Genomic DNA, 19,032 nt, shown 5'->3' on the forward strand with positions numbered 1-19,032 from the left:
AAAGAAGTGCAGTACCTCCAAAGCACAATAAAGCAAAGTACAATAAAACTGGTTATGCCTACATTCATTACAGGTGACCCTTGCACAACACAGGTTTGAACTGTGCAGTTGTACTTACCTGCAGTTTTTCAATAAACATGCACTACAGCCATGAAATTAAAAGATGCTTGTTCCTTGGAAGGAAAGCTATGACAAACCTTGACAACATATTAAAAAGCAGAGATATCACTTTGCCAATAAAGGTCTACAGAGTCAAAGCTATGGTTTTTCCAGTAGTCATGTATGGATGTGAGAGTCAGACCATAAAGAAGGCTGAGGTCTGAAGAATTGATGCCTTCCAACTATGGTGCTGGAGAAGACTCTTGAGAGTCCCGTGGACTGCAAGGAGATCAAACCAGTCAATCCTAAAGGAAATCAACCCTGAATATTCATTGGAAGGACTGATGCTGAAGCTCCAATACTTTGGCCACCTGATGTGAAGAGCTGACTCATTGGAAAAGACTCTGATGCTGGGAAAGACCAAGGGCAGGAGAAGGGGGTGGGTGACAGAGGATGAGATGGTTGGATGGCATTACCGACCGAATGAGTTTGAGCAAACACCGGTAGATAGTGAAGGACAGGGAAGCCTGGCGTGCTGCTGTCCATGGGGTTGCAAAGAGTCAGGCATGCCTGAGCGACTGAGCAACAACGACAGCACTGTATGATCTGAGGCTGGTTGAATCACGGATGCAGGACCATAGATAGACATGGAGGGCTGAATACAAAGTTAAAGCAAATTTTCAACTGCTCAGAGGGTTGGTGCCCCTAACCTCTGCATTATTTGAGGGTCAACTGGATATTATCATCATTATCATCCTCAATGTTATTATTACTATTATTAATGTGACAGGCATGCCATGAAGAGTTCTGAGAAGGTGGTCCTGAACCCCCCAGGGGTGCCCATTGTGGACTGCTTCCCCAGAGGCTCTTTGTAGTCAGGACTGCTCCTACAAAGAGTCCCACTGAAAAGTGGGCCACATTTCTTCTATTGTATAGAGCCTCTTTTAGTTTTTTTTTGTTTTTTAAAGCCATCTTTTTCGTATTTGTTCCTTTGTCCTCAGAAGCATTCAGATGCCTGGGGAAAAGCCCCTCCTAGTGTATTGTAAAAGAAAAAGATTCAGGAATGACAAGCCTTTGTGTCCCAGGTACTCAGCTCCTAAAGTTCCCCTTCCCCCAGCCACCCCGTGCCCACCGCACCATCTGGGCTCACAGGGCTCTCTGGAACAGCTCTGAGGGGCAGGGCAGAGCTGCACGGAAGCCCTGACAACCCCATACGCCAGCCAGACCGCCTCCAGCAGGCAGGATTTCAGCAACCCCAGCGACTGCTGCAGGCTTCTGGCTCCATAAGGCATCCAGGATGCTTCAGTGGGCCTGAGACTTGCCCTGACCTCCAAGTCACAGTCCCTCTTCCAACTCACTGGGGTGACCTCATGTGTGTCTGGGATTCTCTCCGTTTTCTTGCCTGACCCTGCTGTTCCTCCTGGCCTGAGGCCACAGCCTGCTCTCCCAGTTCACCTACAACTTTCCTTCTTCAGGAAGCTGAGCCCCATCCCCTCAAGGGGCTTGGCCAACAAGTACCCTAAACGTGGGCCTCTCACAACACCTGGGGGGCTGCCACGCCCTCTAGAGCAGCACTGTCTAATAGAAATTTCTGCAGGGATGGAAATATTCCCTATCTTCGCTGTTCAATGCAGCAGCTACTAATCACATTGGCTACTGAGTACATTTCAAATATGACTAGTGTGACCAAGGAATTGAATTTTTAGCTTTATTTACTTTTAATTAGTTCAACTTTCAACAGCCACCTGTGGCCGGTGCCTACTGATTCAGACAGCACAGCTCTAGATACTGAACACTGGCCTAGCAACCCTTCAGGAGAAGGCAGACCTTGCCCCATCCCCCGCAGCACACAGGGGTCCTGGCTTCCTCTGCCTCTTTTCCAGCATTATCACAAGACCAGAAACCCTGACATATACAAATAATCCCCCTGGGGCAACAGCTGTGCTCCTGGAGGGCTGAGAACTGTTCCTTTAATATTTCAACAATACATCTTACATCTCAGGGGAAAAAAACACACAGAGGGAGAGACCACACAGATGAGTCAGACCCTTGATGCAAACATGAAGGATGGATGAAGCCCCTGCTTTCTCTTTTGAAATCTGAATAAATACCTTGCTTGGAATTTTGTCATAATTTCACTACTATATTAACAGTTGCAGCCCAGATGGTGTAAAACAAAATTTAGGAGTCATATCTGACAGGGAAAAAAATATTATCATATTATAAAATGCTTTGCAGGATGTAAAATACCAAAGTGTGTGTGTGCATGTGCATGCTCAGTGGTGTCCTACTCTTTGTGACCCCATGGACTGTAGCTCACCAGTCTCCTCTGTCCATGGAATTTCCCAGGCAAGAATACTGGAGTGGGTTGACATTTCCTGCTCCAGGGGATCTACCTGACCCAGGTATCTAACCTGCGTCTCCTGCATTGGCAGGAGAATTCTTTACCACTGAGCCATGTGGGAAGCCCAAAATACCAAAGTAATGAGGAATATTAGAATGAGATGAGACTAAATAAGCTATAATTTTAAGTCATTAATTATCACTTCATGGAAATTTTTGTACAAGAAGTAGTAGTTTTCAAAACAGGCAGAGCAACTAGCTGAAGGAGAATCCTTCGCTTTGCGACTGTTATGTCTTTTTAAAAAGTCAGTATTGGTCAATTATCCCACAGCATAACCACTGTGGATTGAAAAAAATCAATATGTATTGAGGCAATTATTTTCTGCACCTCTTGCTACTGAACTGGCAATGAGTTTTCGTGGCTCAATTAGCTTTTCTCTTAAAAACATAGCAGCCAGTATCTATTTCTATCTGATATATTTACTTACAGCAAAAACGGAATACTAATACAGATTGTTTTAGGAAAAAACAGACTGAGGGTCAGATATTAGTGGCATAATATTAAAATGTTTTAATGCTTTGGTTCAGTAATCTTACTATGATGATTATCCTTATGAAATGATATGTGAAAAGAAAAAATATACACTTAAAGATGTTCACAAGCATCATCATCTAAAATGGCAAAAGCTGAAACAATCTAAACAAATTAAATGTCCTATAAAAAGGGAAATGATTAAACATCCATTCCACTTAGGCTCACACTGATCACGGCCCCAGTGAGGCTGCTTGTCAAGGTCACAAATAACCTTCACGTTGCTAAATCCAGCCCTCGTCACACTAACCAATCATCAGCACGTGACACAAGCGATCATTCTTCCTCTCTACAAATGCTCTGCTCATTCAGCCCGCACACTTCCCTAACCCAGACTGAGAGCTTATAGAAAAGCAAACCCAGAGGCTTCGCCCCAAGGACCTGCAGGCGCGAAACTAGGGAGAACTTATATCAGCCCCACCCAACCGTTACTTCAAGTTGGAGAGAGAAGCCAAGCTGGGTGCACCTGGCTCCTGCGCTCATCAGCTCATCACAGGCTTCATCCTTGGCTCTGCCTTATCCACAAGATCAGACTAGTCAAAGTTAGACTAATTCATTATGGCAGGTAATCCAATAACTGTTCAACTGGGGCTTGGAAATATACAGCGTATGTCAGATTCACCCAATTCTATCTGACTTGGATGATAAAAACTAAGTTCTGTTTCCTGAATGTGGAGTAATCATTAGGGAAAACATCCCAGATGTATATTTCCCAAGGGGAAGAATGCAAACTAAGGGGGTCATAATTGGCACAGGTGAGTCATGCAAACAATGAGTAACTCTAAGTAGGAAATAGGCTCCCAGAGAAGAAATGTACAATGAAGAACTTCTCTCACTCCCCCGGAGTTTCAGAAAAGAGCCAATCAGGAACAAGCCACCCAGGCATTTCATCCTGGGAAGGCCAAGTTCCGGAAGAAGGAGTTCTAGACCACAATGACTCCACAGTAAGTAAAGGTTACAGAGAGTCCAGGGCTTGGGTGTCAGGAGAGCTGGGCTCCAGGGATGCTCCCACCGAATGAAGCCACACTAAGAAGAGCAGGAGCAGCGAGCACCCATCTAACACTTTTTGTGTGCCCAGCATCATCCAAGCACGATATGCATACTAATAACACAATCATCTTCACAAGCAGGTACTATCATTTTCTTTTTTTTTGGCATGCCACAGGGCGTGCAGGATCTTAGTTCCCCGACCAGGGATTGAGCCCATGCCACCTGCAATGGAAGTACAGAATCTTAACCTCTGGACCACCAGGAAAGTCCTACAGAAACTATTGTTTTCATCACAAAGTGGGAGAGCTGCATTCAACTCAGACAGTGTTGTTTCAGAGCTCTTAACCATTATGTAACACATAACAAAATTTTTAACGCGAATACCCCAGTGGTCAGAGGAAAGTTTCATGGTGTTTGCAAGGTCAGGGCACCCACAGTTCTTGATAGCCAATTCAGGAAGTGATTCTCCTGTCAAGAGAGCAAAAATACCAGCACCACTCCCCACTGAGAACATTGATCACTACAGAAAATTCAGATAAAAGCAGCAGATGGGAACACAAAAACCAATTCTCGAGTTAATGAATAAATATTGGTAGGCATTTTGCCAAGCACACTGAAAAAACAAACCTCCATAAAAATCAACTAATAGAGGTTGGCTGCTTAGGAATAAATTTCGGTCAACAACATTACCAGAGGCTGAAATTAATCTACAGTGTGAAATACAAGCTGGATGTGTGGATGCTGCCCCTGAGTCTGGGCGTCAGTGTGGAAGAGGAACAAGCAGGGTCCACGGAAAAGGCCCCATCGTAGGACTAGAGGAGGAATCCAGATCAAACCACCGCAGTCTGTCCCCTCAGCCACCTGCTCAGAGGTCCCATCACCATCTTGGGAGAGAGGAAGTGGGATTATATCCAAAGCCCCTCAAAATATAACCTCTCTGGCTCTGTATCCTATAGATAGAACTCATCATTTCCAACAGATCTTATTGCCACCTTTATAAAAGTCTGAGCTACAGGGCCTCTCTAGCTAGGGGTTATCACCTACCTGTCTCCCATCAGGACTCAAGATGTCCCCTGAAGATGGCCATCCTGGCAAAGCTTACGCTGCAGACATCCCCAGCCCAGTGACACACTTGTGTTGGATATTAGATAAGTTCCTGCCCTTCTGTGTTCACTGAAAAGGAAAGAATTTGACTTATTGACCAAGAAAGTGTTTCCCAAATTCCTTCAGGAGTTTTTTCAGGAATAATATCCTGAAAGCCATTTAGAATCAAGTGCCAAGTAGTATATATATGTGTTAGTGACTCAGTTGTGTCCAACTCTTTGTGAACCCATGGACCGTAGCCTGCCAGGCTTCTCTGTCCATGGGATTCTCCAGGCAAGAATACTGGCGTGGGTTGCCATTCCCTTCTCCAGGGGATCTTCCTGACCCAGGAATCAAACCCAGGCCCCCTGCATCATAGGCAGATTCTTTACCATCTGAGCCACCAGGGAAGTAAGAAATGTACCATGGGTGAATCAGTTTGGGAACTGCCATTTAAACAAAGTTAAGGATATTTGCCTGTTGCTGTTCTCCAAGTCGCCAGTCTGATGAAGCACACTATTAGTCTCCAAGGAGGGACAGGATGCTTTGTTTCCACATATCTTTCCATCACTGCTTTTCACATTTCCTATGAGGGTCTTCCCTGGAACATGCAGTTTAGGGAAGGCTGCTCTATAAGATTTCCTTCAGAACCAATGCTCTGGAAGGCTTGGGAGGAATCTTGGTAGGAGCCCAGGGCTGAAGTCATTCTGCTTGAGCTTGAACTCCAGCTCCAGCCCAGCTAGCTGGGTAACTTTGGCCATTGTATTGTGCTTAACTGCTTTCTTAGCCAGAAAAATGGGATACGTGACCACCCATTCCCAAGGGTGGATCATGTGAGATAACTCATCAAAGTGCACAGCACGGGTCACTGGCAGAGGCAGTGGAAACAGTGGTAATGGGATTCCATAAGTCTTCTGGCATCAAGCCTGAAAAATGCTTTCCTAGTGCTTACCAAGAGACCTGCACCAGGACACAGAACTTGCCTTTCATCCTTACAACTTGGCTCTCTCCAGGTAAGAGCTTTGTTGACCAGTGTTCACTGACCTACAATCGACTGACTCATGTGAAGCCCCGTCCTGGACTCTATAGGGCAGATCTGGAACTACACTGTGCATGCAGTAAACTTGGAAATATCTGTTTAGACTGGGCTGGGGAGAGGGGGTGTCAAACAACCTTGCTTGTTCTGACTTCATCAGTCACTCATTTCGGGATAACAGTCACTGGAAAGCACCCGGGACCACAGGCAGGAAATCTGGGCTCCCATCCCTGGTCTAGTATGAGCCCCAGGGTCTAATGTGCTCTTGTGCTCTACCACCGGCTACCTCTCTGGGCCTCAGTCTCCCCATCAGTAATATTTAGGGGTGAAGTGAACACATGTTCTCAATTGGAGATGGACATTAGACTTACCCAGAGTACTTTCTGGAAATAATCCTGTCTGGATCCAACCCCAGACCTACTGAGTCAAAAATTTCTATTTTCACTGCATATAAAATTCACCTCAATTAAAAAAAAAAAGTCTCTAAATGATGGAACCCAAGCTAAGTATTTTGTAAACACTCCTGGGTGATTCTGATCCACCCTCTTGTTAAGAGCTAACCTGGCTGATCATAAGCATTGCTTCCAGCATCTTATAAAAGGTCACCTGACTTCTAGGTTTCTCTACAAATAAAGTATCAAGCCTACAGCCTTTCAAATCATTGGCTGGATGAGGTGAGGACTGTTGGGAAGGACGCTCCATGCCTGCAAAGAGAGGTGCTCTGGGTACCCTGAGAAGCCCAGCACATACCTTTACCCAGCTGCTTCTGGGACATTCCATATTTACCTGTCTCTACAAATCCACCTCAACCCTCTGCCTTTAGATGAGGCTAATTTCATACTTGGAACAAGTTTCTGGAGTGTTGAATCTCACTTGGTTCCAGCTGTCAGCACAAAGGGCTAAAGAGAGAACTTAACAACGTGAAAACAAAAGAAATAAACATAACTGTTTAGAACTAATCCTATAAGCAACACACAATGGAATATGACAGAGACTGCAATGTGACCTTAAGGACACCAAAAAAATTGGCAGTAACCTGATAGAATACATTAAAAAGTCTTAAAATGTAAGCTGTCAATCAAAAGAAAAAGAATCTCAGAAGTGAATGCTGATAGTGCCCATCTGAGCCCTGTTCTGGGAAGAGGAAGCCTTCGGCACATGGTTCTACTACCACCATCCTGTCTATCCTCCCTTAAATTTCTATATACATACCCCTATATGTATAGGCTGTCATGTCCAGGCTGCCAGCAGCCCCTAAAGATGAAAATCTAGGAATCCTGAGAACACTGTCTATTTGGCATCCACAAGCCCAAGCTAAAAGGATATCCTCAGACTATCAGCTCCCTCACTTCCAAACTTCTGTATTCAGAGTCACTCACTTGAGTCACCTCAAAAGCAAAGTTACTTTAGATGAATTCAGAGAAAAAAGTAGGCCAGAACAATTCTTAAGGATAATAATAGTTCATTTCTCTATTAACACACCACAACATACAGATTGCTTTGTCAAAAATCATGAAATAATGTTTTTTTATAATCTTGGGGTAAGAAGATTTGCTAGGTGTGATACAAAATCTAAAAGTCACAAAGGACTGACACACCTGACCACACAATTATTTTTAGACTTCATGGGAGGAAAAAATTAGTCTAAAGATAATGAACAATTAAAAAAATATTTTCAATGTATATCAGGGACAAAAATACCCTAATTTCCTTAATAAGTAGAGGGCTGCTTGAAATCAGTAACAAAAAATCAACAACTCAACAGAAAAATAGGTTAAGAATATAAATAGTTCAAAGAAAAGGAAATTCAGTAGTTCTTACCATATTAAAGGAGATCCAATTGCACTCTAAATAAAAGCGAGTAAAACTAATGTTCTGTTAGATATAATTTTCCACCTATAAATTGGCAAATTTCAAATAGTTTGCTTACATTCTGAGCTGAGAATGGGTAAACAGACAATCTCATTAATGCTGTGGATTTAGAAACTGATATAAACATAATGAAGGGCAATTTGACAACATACACCAAAATGTTAAATGCATGCACCTTTGACTCAACAATTTCACTTTCAAGGATTCATCCAACAAAATTCCGCATAGGTGTAAAATTACTGGTGAGCAAGGTAAAATTACTGGTGAACAAGGTAGTAACTGCAGAATTGTTTTTAATAGTAAAATTTGGAAATAATCTAAAGGTACATCAATAAGGACTAGTTAAGTAAATTAAATTCCATACAATAAAATACTCTGTGGGGTAGAAGTAGCAGATGCAAACTATTATATATAGAATGGATACACAAAGTCCTACTATACAGCACAGGGAATTATATTCAATATCCTGCGATAAACCATAATGGAAAAAACATGAAACAGAATGTGTGTGTGTGTGTGTGTGTGTGTGTGTATAAAACAATCTCTTTGCTTATAGCAGAAATTAACACATTGTATATCAACTATACTTCAACAAAAAAGTTTTTAATAAAAATACTCTGTAGCTATAAAAAGAATGCTATAAAAGCTATAAAAAAACTATAAAAAGCCCTAAATATACTGATTTGAAGATATCAACAAGACATATTAAGTAAAAATAAATAAATAATGTGCAGAACCTTTCCAGGGAGTTGAGAACTTGATGGCAAGGATGAAAGTAAGAAGACTTATATATATATATATATATATCTTTGTATACCCTTTTGTGTATTCTGAATTTTCTACCACATGGAGGTGGTTGAAAATAAGACAACAAAAATTTTAAATGAGTTCCATCAATGTGGTAAATCTATATGTATCCATATCTAAAGGTATATCATGTTATCAAATGGAGGAAAAAAGTAAATCTCATTTATATAAAAAAATCCTTTTGTTGTATATTGACATGTGTATGTTCATAAATGCACAGAAAAAAGCTCAAAATGAAACATATCAATCTATTTACAAAGCTCACACTTGAGGAGGGGAGTAGAATTGGGATAAAGAAGGAAGAAGGAAACTGCGCTGATTATCTTTAAAAATCTACATTTTTAAGATATTTCTAATTGACCACCCAGAACCTTTTGCTTTGGTTACTGTATTCTTTATTTTTGTAAGTTCTGTTTGGTTGCTTTTCAAATATGTCAGGGTATTTTTTATAGCTCCTGTAGGTATTCTCAGGCTTGTCTTCTGTTTCTTCAAACATAGTTCACACACATTTTTTTATGATCTGAGTATGATAATTCCAACATCTGACTTCCTAAAGGGTCTACTTCTGCTGTCTCTTGCCAGTTCTCACACATTGTACCTTGCTTTTTTTGTGCTGGGTTCTTTTGAGCCATGCACTGTTCATTGTCCTTGAAAGTTATTTGTGAGAAAGAAGGTGGCCACGGCAACATTCAGCTAAGTCCTGCCAGGTTTATAGATCATCCAAACCCCCTTTTACTGGTAAAGAGCAGGCCCTGGAGTCAGGCAGTTCACGTTCTGTCCAGCTCTCCCATCAGAGCTGTGTCTTGGGGCAATTCACCTGATCCTTCTGGGCCCAGGTTTCTCACCTGTAAAGTAGGGAATTATGCCTTTCTCAGGGCTAATGGGGGATAATACATTATAGTGAGGCACTCAGCACATGCCTGGCACAAGGTGAGACTTCTCTAAATCATGAAATCTATCATTACTATAGCACTTTACAACAAGGATCTGACCCAAGGAGATGGCAGTGAGAATATCCAAACTACCCTGGAAGCTCTGTGGGGCCAACAGCCATGAAGACTGCATCTTAGTACTTCACACAGGCCACCAAGTCCACAGCGAGTGTTGATAAAAGTGTTACAGAGAGTAAGACACAAGTGAAAGGAACTGTGATAAACCATGTGCCCCCTGGCCCTCACGGCCCCTAAGCTTGCTGCTCAGAGAGTGATCACCCCAGAAAGGCCACTGCATAGTCACAGCGGCCCAAAGAAGGGCACAGTGTCAACAAGGCAAGAGCCTGGCTCCTAGAGCCCCTGCTCCCCAAAAGGGCCGGTGTGTCAGGGACAATAAGCTGGGAACAAGGAGGTTCTGTGCAGGGCAGCCCCAAGGAAACCTCTGGAGGCATTCCTGCTCACACCTCTGCGCTGCTTGGATGTGAACACCCACACCAGGGTCCCCCCACTCCCAGACCTTCACACCATTATTTGCTAACTTAATGACTTGTACCCACCCCTGCACCTCACTGAAAACCCTTCTGGGTCCACATAGCCTTTGAGAGAGCAGCAGACACAACCCCAACCCAAGGCCTGGGGCAGAAAGCAATGCAAAAGGGCAGCATGCTGGCACTAGAGAAAACCCACAGAAAAAGCGAATCTAACAACATTGAAATTTCATCTTCTAGAACACAAAGAGTAGACATCTAACAATCGTTTGGCTTTCAAAATAAGGTGCAAACAGCCTGAAAAAACCATCCTCTCTGCTGTTAGTGTCTCTCCAACACGATTCTTTCGCGCAGTGTCTTTCCGTAAATCTATTACTGATTCTTCACAGCACCCTGCCATGGTGTACTGGGGCTGTCACTCTTGATGCTGAAGGAGCTGGAGGCTAGGAAGCTAGCTGCTGCGCTTCTTGTCTGAGGTCACCCAGGAACCTAGGGACGTTTAGTCAGGTCAGCCCCTGGAACAAAGGCTGTCACTAACATCAAGGACATCGGTCAACAGCTCAGCAAGTGATGGGGGAGGATTACGACACAGGAAACGACAGTCATGGCAGACACAAGAAAGCGCTTTGAAAAAAGCCCAACAGTTTTGTTTCTAATAGGACCTGGAATTTGCTGCACATGGTGTTCTAGAAACTGTCATCATCTTAAGCAAATCTGGTGTGGATCTGTGGCTAAAAGAACAGTGTGCACGTGCACACACTCCTGTTACACACTGGCATCTCTATGTTCCATTCGGAACTGCTGGCCAGGTCAAGGAAGATGGGAGGTGACTAGAGGACCCATCCTAGCAGGGGTGGTGGTCGTTGGGGACTATGGTCTCATGGGTTGCTTGGGCAACCTGAGTATCTCATTCCCAGTCCCCATCCCCTTTAGTACAGCCAAGCTATACTAAACATGTGTGACATGCAGCTACCCTGATGACCCACCTGCCCTGCAGAATCCAGCCAGGCTGGGAAACATAAGGGCAGATAGTCAGGAAGCATCTACCCTACTTCCCTAAAATACTGTGATGCCATTTCAGAAACCCCACAAAAGAGAAGCACCAAAAGTCCCAGTTATGGAGAGTTTATAAAGCAGTTTCACATGTACCAACTGAAGCATGCCAAGACATATGCTCAATCAGGGAGAAGTTTTTAATCCCCAATTGGTAGAGTAGAAAATAGAGACAGAAGAAAAGAACTGTGGATTAAGAGAGACTCAGCAAATTTCACATATTTCTGGTGGGCATGTAAAATGTTACTGCCACTCTGGAAAAACTTAGCAATTTCTTAAGAAACTAAGCATGGAACTACTATAAGACCCAGCTACTATTCCTTCCTACTATATGCAGATGATAACACTCTAATGGCGGAAAGTGAAGAGGAACTAAAGAGCCTCTTGATGAGGGTAAAAGAGGAGAGTGAAAAAGCTGGCTTAAAATTCAACATTCAAAAAACTAAGATCAAGGTATCTGTCCCATCGCTTCATGGCAAATACAGGGGCAAAAGTGGAAGCAGTGACAGATTTTATTTTCTTGGGTTCCAAATTCATTGCTGATGGTGACTGCTGCCATGAAATTAAAAGACGCTTGCTCCTTGGAAGAAAAGCTCTGACAAACGTATATAGCGTATTTAAAAGCAAAGACATCACTTTGCCAACAAAGATCCATATAGTCAAAGCTCTGGCTTTTCCAGTAGTCATGTATGGATGTGAGAGCTGGACCATAAAGAAGGCTGAGCGCCAAAGAATTGATGCTTTTGAACTATAGAGCTGAAGCAGACTCTTGAGAGTTCCTTGCACTGCAAGGAGATCAGACCAGTCAATCCTAAAGGAAATCAACCCTGAATATTCATTGGAAGGACTGATGCTGAAGAGCATGGTCCAATACCTTGGCCACCTGATGCAAAGAGCCAACTCATTGGAAAAGACCCTGATGCTGGAAAAGATCTCAGGCAAAAGGAGAAGGGGAACGGCGGAGGATGAGATGGTTAGATAGCATCACTGACTCAACGGACATGAATTTGAGCAAACTCCAAGAGATAGTGAAGGACAGGGAAGCCTGGCTTTCTGTAGTCCATGGGGTCACAAAGAGTCAGACTCAACTTAGTGACTCAACAACTATTCCTTCAGGCATTTATTCCAGAGAAATAACAATTTATATTCACATAAAAACTTGGACAAAAGTGTCATAGGAGCTTTACTCAAAATAACCCAAAACTGGAAACAACCTAGATGTCCTTAAATGTGTGAATGGTGAAACAAACTAGGGTATGTCTATAGCACAGAATACTACTTGGCAATAAAAAGGAATGGATTCTGAAATCTGCAACAACTTTAAAGAATCTCCAGAGAATTATGCTGAGTGGGAAAAAGTCATTCTTAAAAGGTTACATACTTTATGATTCCATTTATATAACATTCTTTGAAATGACAAAGGTATAGAAAAAGAAAACAGATTAGTGGTTGTCAAGGGTGAGGTGGGGATGTGGGGAGTGGGTGTGGCTATAAAAGAGCATCGTGAAGGAGCCTCATCATAATGGAATGCTGATGATGGAATCTTGACTACATCCATGTCAGCATCCTAGCTGTCATGTACGTAGTCTTGCAAGATGGTACCACTGGGAGAAAGTGGGTAAAGCATCTTTATACTCTTTCTTACAACTACATGTTCATCTACAAGTATCTCAAACTTAAAAGTCTAATTTACAAAAAGAGAAAGACTTCAGAGTCATGTAGCCCTTGTCTGAATCCTGATATGCCCAATCCTATAAAAAGACATTTCTAAGACAACTGAAGAATGTGAACATTGCTTAGATATTAGATAATAAGGAATTATTGTTAATTTTGTTAAATGTAACAGAGATACTGTGTTTATGTAAACAAAAAGTACTTATTTGTCAGAGATACTTATCAAAGTATTTAAGTATAAAATAATATGATATCTAGTGTGTGCTCTGAAACAACCCAGGGTTGAGGGAGAAGGCAGTGGGTGGGAGTAGAGATAAAATAAGATGGGCCACGAGCTGATAACTTTTGAAACTGGTTGATGAGTAGTGAGAGTTTGTTACTCTACTACTGTATGTATATGAATTTTTCATAATAAAAGGTGTAGAAATTAAAAAAAAAAAAAGGCCCAGAAAGGATACTCACTGCCTTGCCTAAGGCTACATCATCAGTAAGAAAGAGAAACAGATGCCAGAGGTATCCAGCTAAGCTGTGAACTCAGAGCTCTCACTCTCTAACCAGTATTGGGTGCTAAGCAGCCCATGATGGAGACCCCCAGGACCCAGGAAACCCAACCTTCATCAGAGATGCCATCCATCAGGCTGAGTTGGAGGCTCAAGGAAACAGCAAACCCTGTCCTTCTTTGACAGACGATACAAGCGTTCTCAGAGGCCAAACAACAGAAAAACAGTGTGCTCATCTGATCCACCTTGGAAAACAGGACCACCAGATTGAGCTCCTTGCCCTCTGTACCAGAGACCACTCCACCAGTCCAGGGAAAAAAGACAGACTGCACTCAAATGCCACATTCTTCTCAAAGCCTTCCCCAAATTCCTTGGCCAAAGGTGTACCCTCCTTTACCCTCTCACAGAGCTGTGCTTACATGCCCTGTATCAGTTATCTTGCTGTCAGTGAAAACATCAATCACTATCTCACAGCTTCTAAGACAATTCAGCCACAGCTTAGCTGATTGCCTCTGGCTCACAAGCTGCAACCATCCCAGCATTCACTCCTGTGGCTGTTGGTGGGTGTCAGATCCTCTGGGCTACTGGCCAGGGACATCAATTCCTTGCCATGCAGGCTACTCCACAGGGCAGCTCACAACAGAACAGCCAGCTTCCTCTAGGGCAGGGGCTCACAGAGAAAAAACATATCCAAGATGGAAGCCAAGACTATATATAACCATCTCAGAAGCTTTGCCATATTCTATGTTAGCAGTCAGAAAGTCCAGCTCAAGTGAAGGGCCTGAACACCAGGAAGTGAATCAGTGGCACCCTACGACACCCCCAAGTCCATGCATTTGTACTACAGGAATGTTTCATTCCTTCACTAGAATATAGTCATGAAAGCATGACCCACGTCTGATGCATCTCTCTTCCCTCTGCCCTCCCCTCCAGGACAGATCCTCTGTATCCGAGACCGGCAAATCACATACCTGTCCCTTCCCACACCCAGGTGGCCAGGTTTGGGACCACATGCCCCCACCTGCTCTGGTCCCAGCGGACTGGATTGATGACAAAAAACTTCAACAATTCAAGGCCTGTGGGCTGGCCAGAAGATTCTCTTTCAGGATCTGAAATGGAAAATACCCAATGATGATGCCTGTTATGGGGAAGTCATACCAAACCAAAGCCCCTCACAGGCTTCAGTTCCGTGGGAACAGAAAAAAACACATTTTAAAAAAGCAACATAGAAGAAAATGGAGAAGTATAAACAGAAACAGAGATACCATAGGAGCGACGGAAAGAGAAAGAATCACTAGAACAGAGGGGGCCCCAGAGCTGCCCTAAGTTCCGAACTCTCTCATTCCAGCCCCTCCCATAGTAATCCCTCCCCTTGTGTTGACTTGCAGGAGTCTCGCTTTCTCATAGAGGAGGAAGAGAGGGAAGAGGAAGAGCATATCTAGGCAGGGTTCCAGGGAGGTCATCAGGGCCAGGACATCCCATCAGAGGGCTTGAACGAGGGAGCTTATTAGAGATTAGCCACCAAACCAACTCACAGTCAAAAGTTCACTCCTAGCCCAAGCCCAAGCCCAAGCCCCAGCCCCTTAGATCCCCAAATTTCTCAGTGTGTGATTAATGACTATAAAGGACATACTCTATTATGTGATGGATGATGCTTTAAAAAAAAATAAATAAAAGCAACATTGAGCCTGACTACCCCAGTCCAATGCAGAGGGAAAACCATCACCCCCTGGATACCACGTGTCCATATGTCCCAGAGCCTATGAAGGGAGTTAGATTAGGGGAGGAACCAGCCAAGCCTGGTTAAGAAATCAGTCCTGAACCAAGGCAACAAGCTGGTGTGAGGGAAAGAAGCCAAGGTGTAAGGCCGCCTTTAGAGCTACCTGTGATAGCTCCCTGACAGACAAGCTCTAAGACCGCACGGTCTGGGACTTCCCTGGTGGTCGCATGCTCGGAAGTCAGCAGGCCACAACTAAAGAACCCGCATGCTGCAACTAAGACCCCACACAGCCAAATAAGTAAATTTAAAAAAAACGAACCAGCCTTTTACCATCAGAACTCTGCACGCGTGTGGCTGATTGTACTCACTTACTAGGGTCTCGTCCCTACTGAGAGTTCTTACCCATCCAGGATGGGAATCACCCCCATCCATCTGTCAAAGGCTTTCAAATTTTACAAAAATGTTCAGGTTCACATCAGGTCCCATCACACCTGACTTAGGACTCTCAAAAGCTTTTCACCCTCCAAAGGTCCAGGCAAAGGCTGCCCTGTGGACACCCTGCATGCCTGGGGATCCTGCCCTCTGGGGGCCCTTCTGCTGGGCAGAGTGGTGACTGGGTACATGGGGCAGCATTCCAGGTCAAAGGAAGAGCCAAGCAAGGCCAGGAAGTAGGAAAGCTGAGTACACGTCTGACCACAAAAAATTTCAGGCAGCCACTCTGGATGGAGGAGAGCATGGCTGTCGAGGAGCACCAAGAAACTATGCTGAAGGGGGGTGGGTGAGCCGGGGGGTGACCAACAGGAGTAGCGGAAGCTTCAATCCCCGCAGCGTGCTCTCTCTCTCTCTGTGGAAGGCCAGCCCCAGCCAGGAACATTCCAGGATGCCCAGGAGACACAGTAAGGGGTGCGGAAAAGAAAAAAAGAGCAAGCCGGAGATTCAGTCCGAGATGCTTCACCAGCAGGACCTGGTCATCAGCAATTACACACACAGCTTGTGTAGAGAAATCGGGTCTTCTCCTGCCAGGGGGTGATGCACAAAGACAGGGACAAGGAGAAGATGCTTCTTCATGTACTTAATGTCAACTCCAGAGGTGCTTGCTGGGCACGCCGGACTGAGGGACTTGGGATCTGCTGCTACCTGAAGGGGCCACATCCCCAGGGCAGGCTGGCCTCTGCCCAGGCTGAGACCCAGGCTGAGTGGCACATCCTTCGCCGAAAATGCCTGCCCTTCTCCTCCCACCTTCAACCCCACAGACCTCAAGGTCTGGCACAAACCTCATCCTTTTCAAAGAAGCTTCCCCTCTAAACACTGGCAGAAGTCCTGTTATCTGGTCCATTCTCCATGCAAATAATCCCACAGTCCAGGCCCAGGCTGCTGAGCTCTGACCTCAGGCTCTGTGAGCACTCACCCTCTTGGGCTCTCTCCTCAATAAGAAGAGGCACCCCCAGAAGGCAAGCCAGCAGCACCCATCCAGCGCCCTGCATATGGCAGCAGACAGCCAACCTGTCACAGATGACAAGATGTCAAAAATAAACCTCCTGATAGCAATAAACACTAGCTGATGCCTTTGACTAGTGGCCAAGAATTTAAAAGAGGATCTTGAAGAGTCAAAAGATAGACCCTAATGGGGAGACCAAAATGGAAGGTATTACTGTTCAATTTGGCAACTATTTTCATAAACTTACAAACAGCCTCCAGCATTAAGTTGATAGAATGTGGTCTCTGTCACGGTATTATTTTTAACATTTTATGAGAAATCTGCTCAGTTCTCCCTCTTCCAAATAAAAAGACGAAGGGCCTCAAATTTGCTCCATAGGAGCTGCCAGTAAACAGTTTTCACTGTGATCACTGGACACATGTGTGTAACCTTTGTGCAGTATTTACTCAGATGTCTTCACTCAGGCAAGTCCTTGCGGATCTGTTTTTCCTTCTGCTTTTTTCCGCAGGAGAACCCCCGCCCCTCCAGACACATTGAGCGCTGGAGTCAGGACCCACTGTGCTTCCTCAAGGCTGCAGGAACCCATCAAGAACTGCTGGTTCAGAAGGTCCAAGCTCCTGTGGTGAGTCACCCACAAAGAACATGCAGTTTCTATGCAATTTATCAGAAGCTGCTGGACTTCATCCCCAGGTGGTTCTAAACGGCCTTAAGATTAAAAAGTACCGAGGCAGTGAGTCGGCTCTGGTGTACGGAGGTGACCCACAAAATAGGCTGGTTCAAGACACAGCACTTGTCAGGGCTTTGATGTGCTGATATGCACAAGACCCTCCAGGAGTAAAAGCACCAGTGACCCGTGTTATTAGTCCCAGGGACTATGGCTCTTCAGGCCACAGCTCAGTCCCCATGCAACCTTTTGACATTTGTGTAATCAGTTGTTCCCATTTTCTAAACAAAGAGTCAGAAATACTGAAAAGCCAGGCTGTTCACCCAGAGGCTCTGTTAGGGGTTAGGCGGTCCTAGATGTTACTTTGCCCAGAGAACTTGGAGAAGCCCAGTGGCCCCTCCTCCTGAGGCAGCTCCTGAGACATTTAGACACCCGGGCAGTCACAGCAATTGGGAAACTCAAGGACCACCTTGTCATTGCTGGGCTGCGATACAGGATGCTCTCACAGACCAGGTTGGAGAGTGTGGCTGAGGCCCAAAGCCTCAGCAGGACCTCACTCTCCTCTCATACAAGTAAGCCTGAGGGGGTGCAGGAGAGATGGGGAAACGGTGCCCCCCAGCCCCCACCCTGCTGAGGCGGCCCTGTTCCTGCCCACTTCTCCAGTCTGAGGAGCCAGAAGAAAACTCCAGACCGATGGGAAGCCACATTCATGCATGAGACCTTTGACACAGTGACCATACCCACTAGTAAGCAGGGTCCTAGGGTCAGTCTCCATTGCTGTCCTCTGGGGAGGAGTCAGGGAAGGGAGACAGCCCCCCGCCCCGACAGCCGGATAGTGGAGGCAGAGCAGGAACTCACCCCCAGGCCTGCTGAGCATGTCCACACTAAACCATCCTTGAGGCCACTTCACCCCTGAAGCAAGCAGAGACCATGGGACTAACTGAGGGTATGGCTGCCACCTTTCCCATGAAGGATTCCAGGCGCTGGCAAACCAATTAAAACAGCATCAGTGAGTTTAGTGGGCCTCTTGTTTCTGCTCTCTCTCAATACTGAGGCTGATGGGGTTGGGACAGAGAAGAGGCCCCCTCAGGATCCCCACCGCTCTCCACTGCACCCCAGGTTCCAGAATGCATGTACATCCCCCTACAGGATCCCTCCTGGTAGACACAGGTCTGCCTCACTGAAAGATGATTAAACAATGGTTATAGACTAGTTTTCTGATTTGGGTTCTAACTGAACAAAGTTATAAAGTTCCATAACCCAGCCTTAAAAGCCTTCTGTTTTATAAAACTGCTAGAAGAGAACAGTGGGGAACATTAACGACCCCCCACAGTAGTGAGTGAAAACACAAAAAGCACAGAACAAAGAAGTCCAAACTGAATATAGCTTTTACTACATTTGTCAAATTTCACCTAAGGGGGAAAAGAAAAAGATGGAATTTTAAAAGCTTTCTGCAAAAGGCTGCACACTGACCTCAGTGTTTCAAAGCAGGAATGAATGAGAGCTGCCAGTCTGGATTTTCCCACTTTGATTTTATCCCCCAGCTGCAGGCTTTCCAACCTGGACTCCATTCTTTTTCACGTGGACCTGTGAACCTGGGTTGAGATTCACCGGTGCACAAATTAGCCGTGATTCACACCAGCCTTTTCTACCCAGCACTACTGACCCAAAGTGGACCCCAGAATGTTCTCACTAGAGTCCAACTGTCTACCTCCAGCCTCAGGATAGCAAGGCCCCCCGG

General features: G+C 44.8%; 1 protein-coding gene across 6 annotated transcripts in view; it reads right to left on the minus strand.

Moving 5' to 3' along the window:
* Positions 1-19,032, minus strand: part of XXYLT1 (xyloside xylosyltransferase 1) — a 174,840-nt gene that overhangs the window by 120,174 nt on the left and 35,634 nt on the right. Inside the window, exon 3 of one of the 6 annotated variants that reach the window (XM_081571450.1) lies at positions 14,441-14,578. The exons of the other annotated variants lie outside the window; for them this stretch is intronic. Within the exon in view, the coding sequence (XP_081427576.1) occupies positions 14,441-14,578 (138 nt within the window). The remainder of the gene's footprint in view (positions 1-14,440; positions 14,579-19,032) is intronic. 6 annotated transcript variants of the gene reach the window in all.

This window comes from Giraffa tippelskirchi, chromosome 2 (assembly GCF_054371585.1).
Source record: "Giraffa tippelskirchi isolate mGirTip1 chromosome 2, T2T-mGirTip1v1.2.pri, whole genome shotgun sequence".
NCBI lineage: Eukaryota > Metazoa > Chordata > Mammalia > Artiodactyla > Giraffidae > Giraffa > Giraffa tippelskirchi.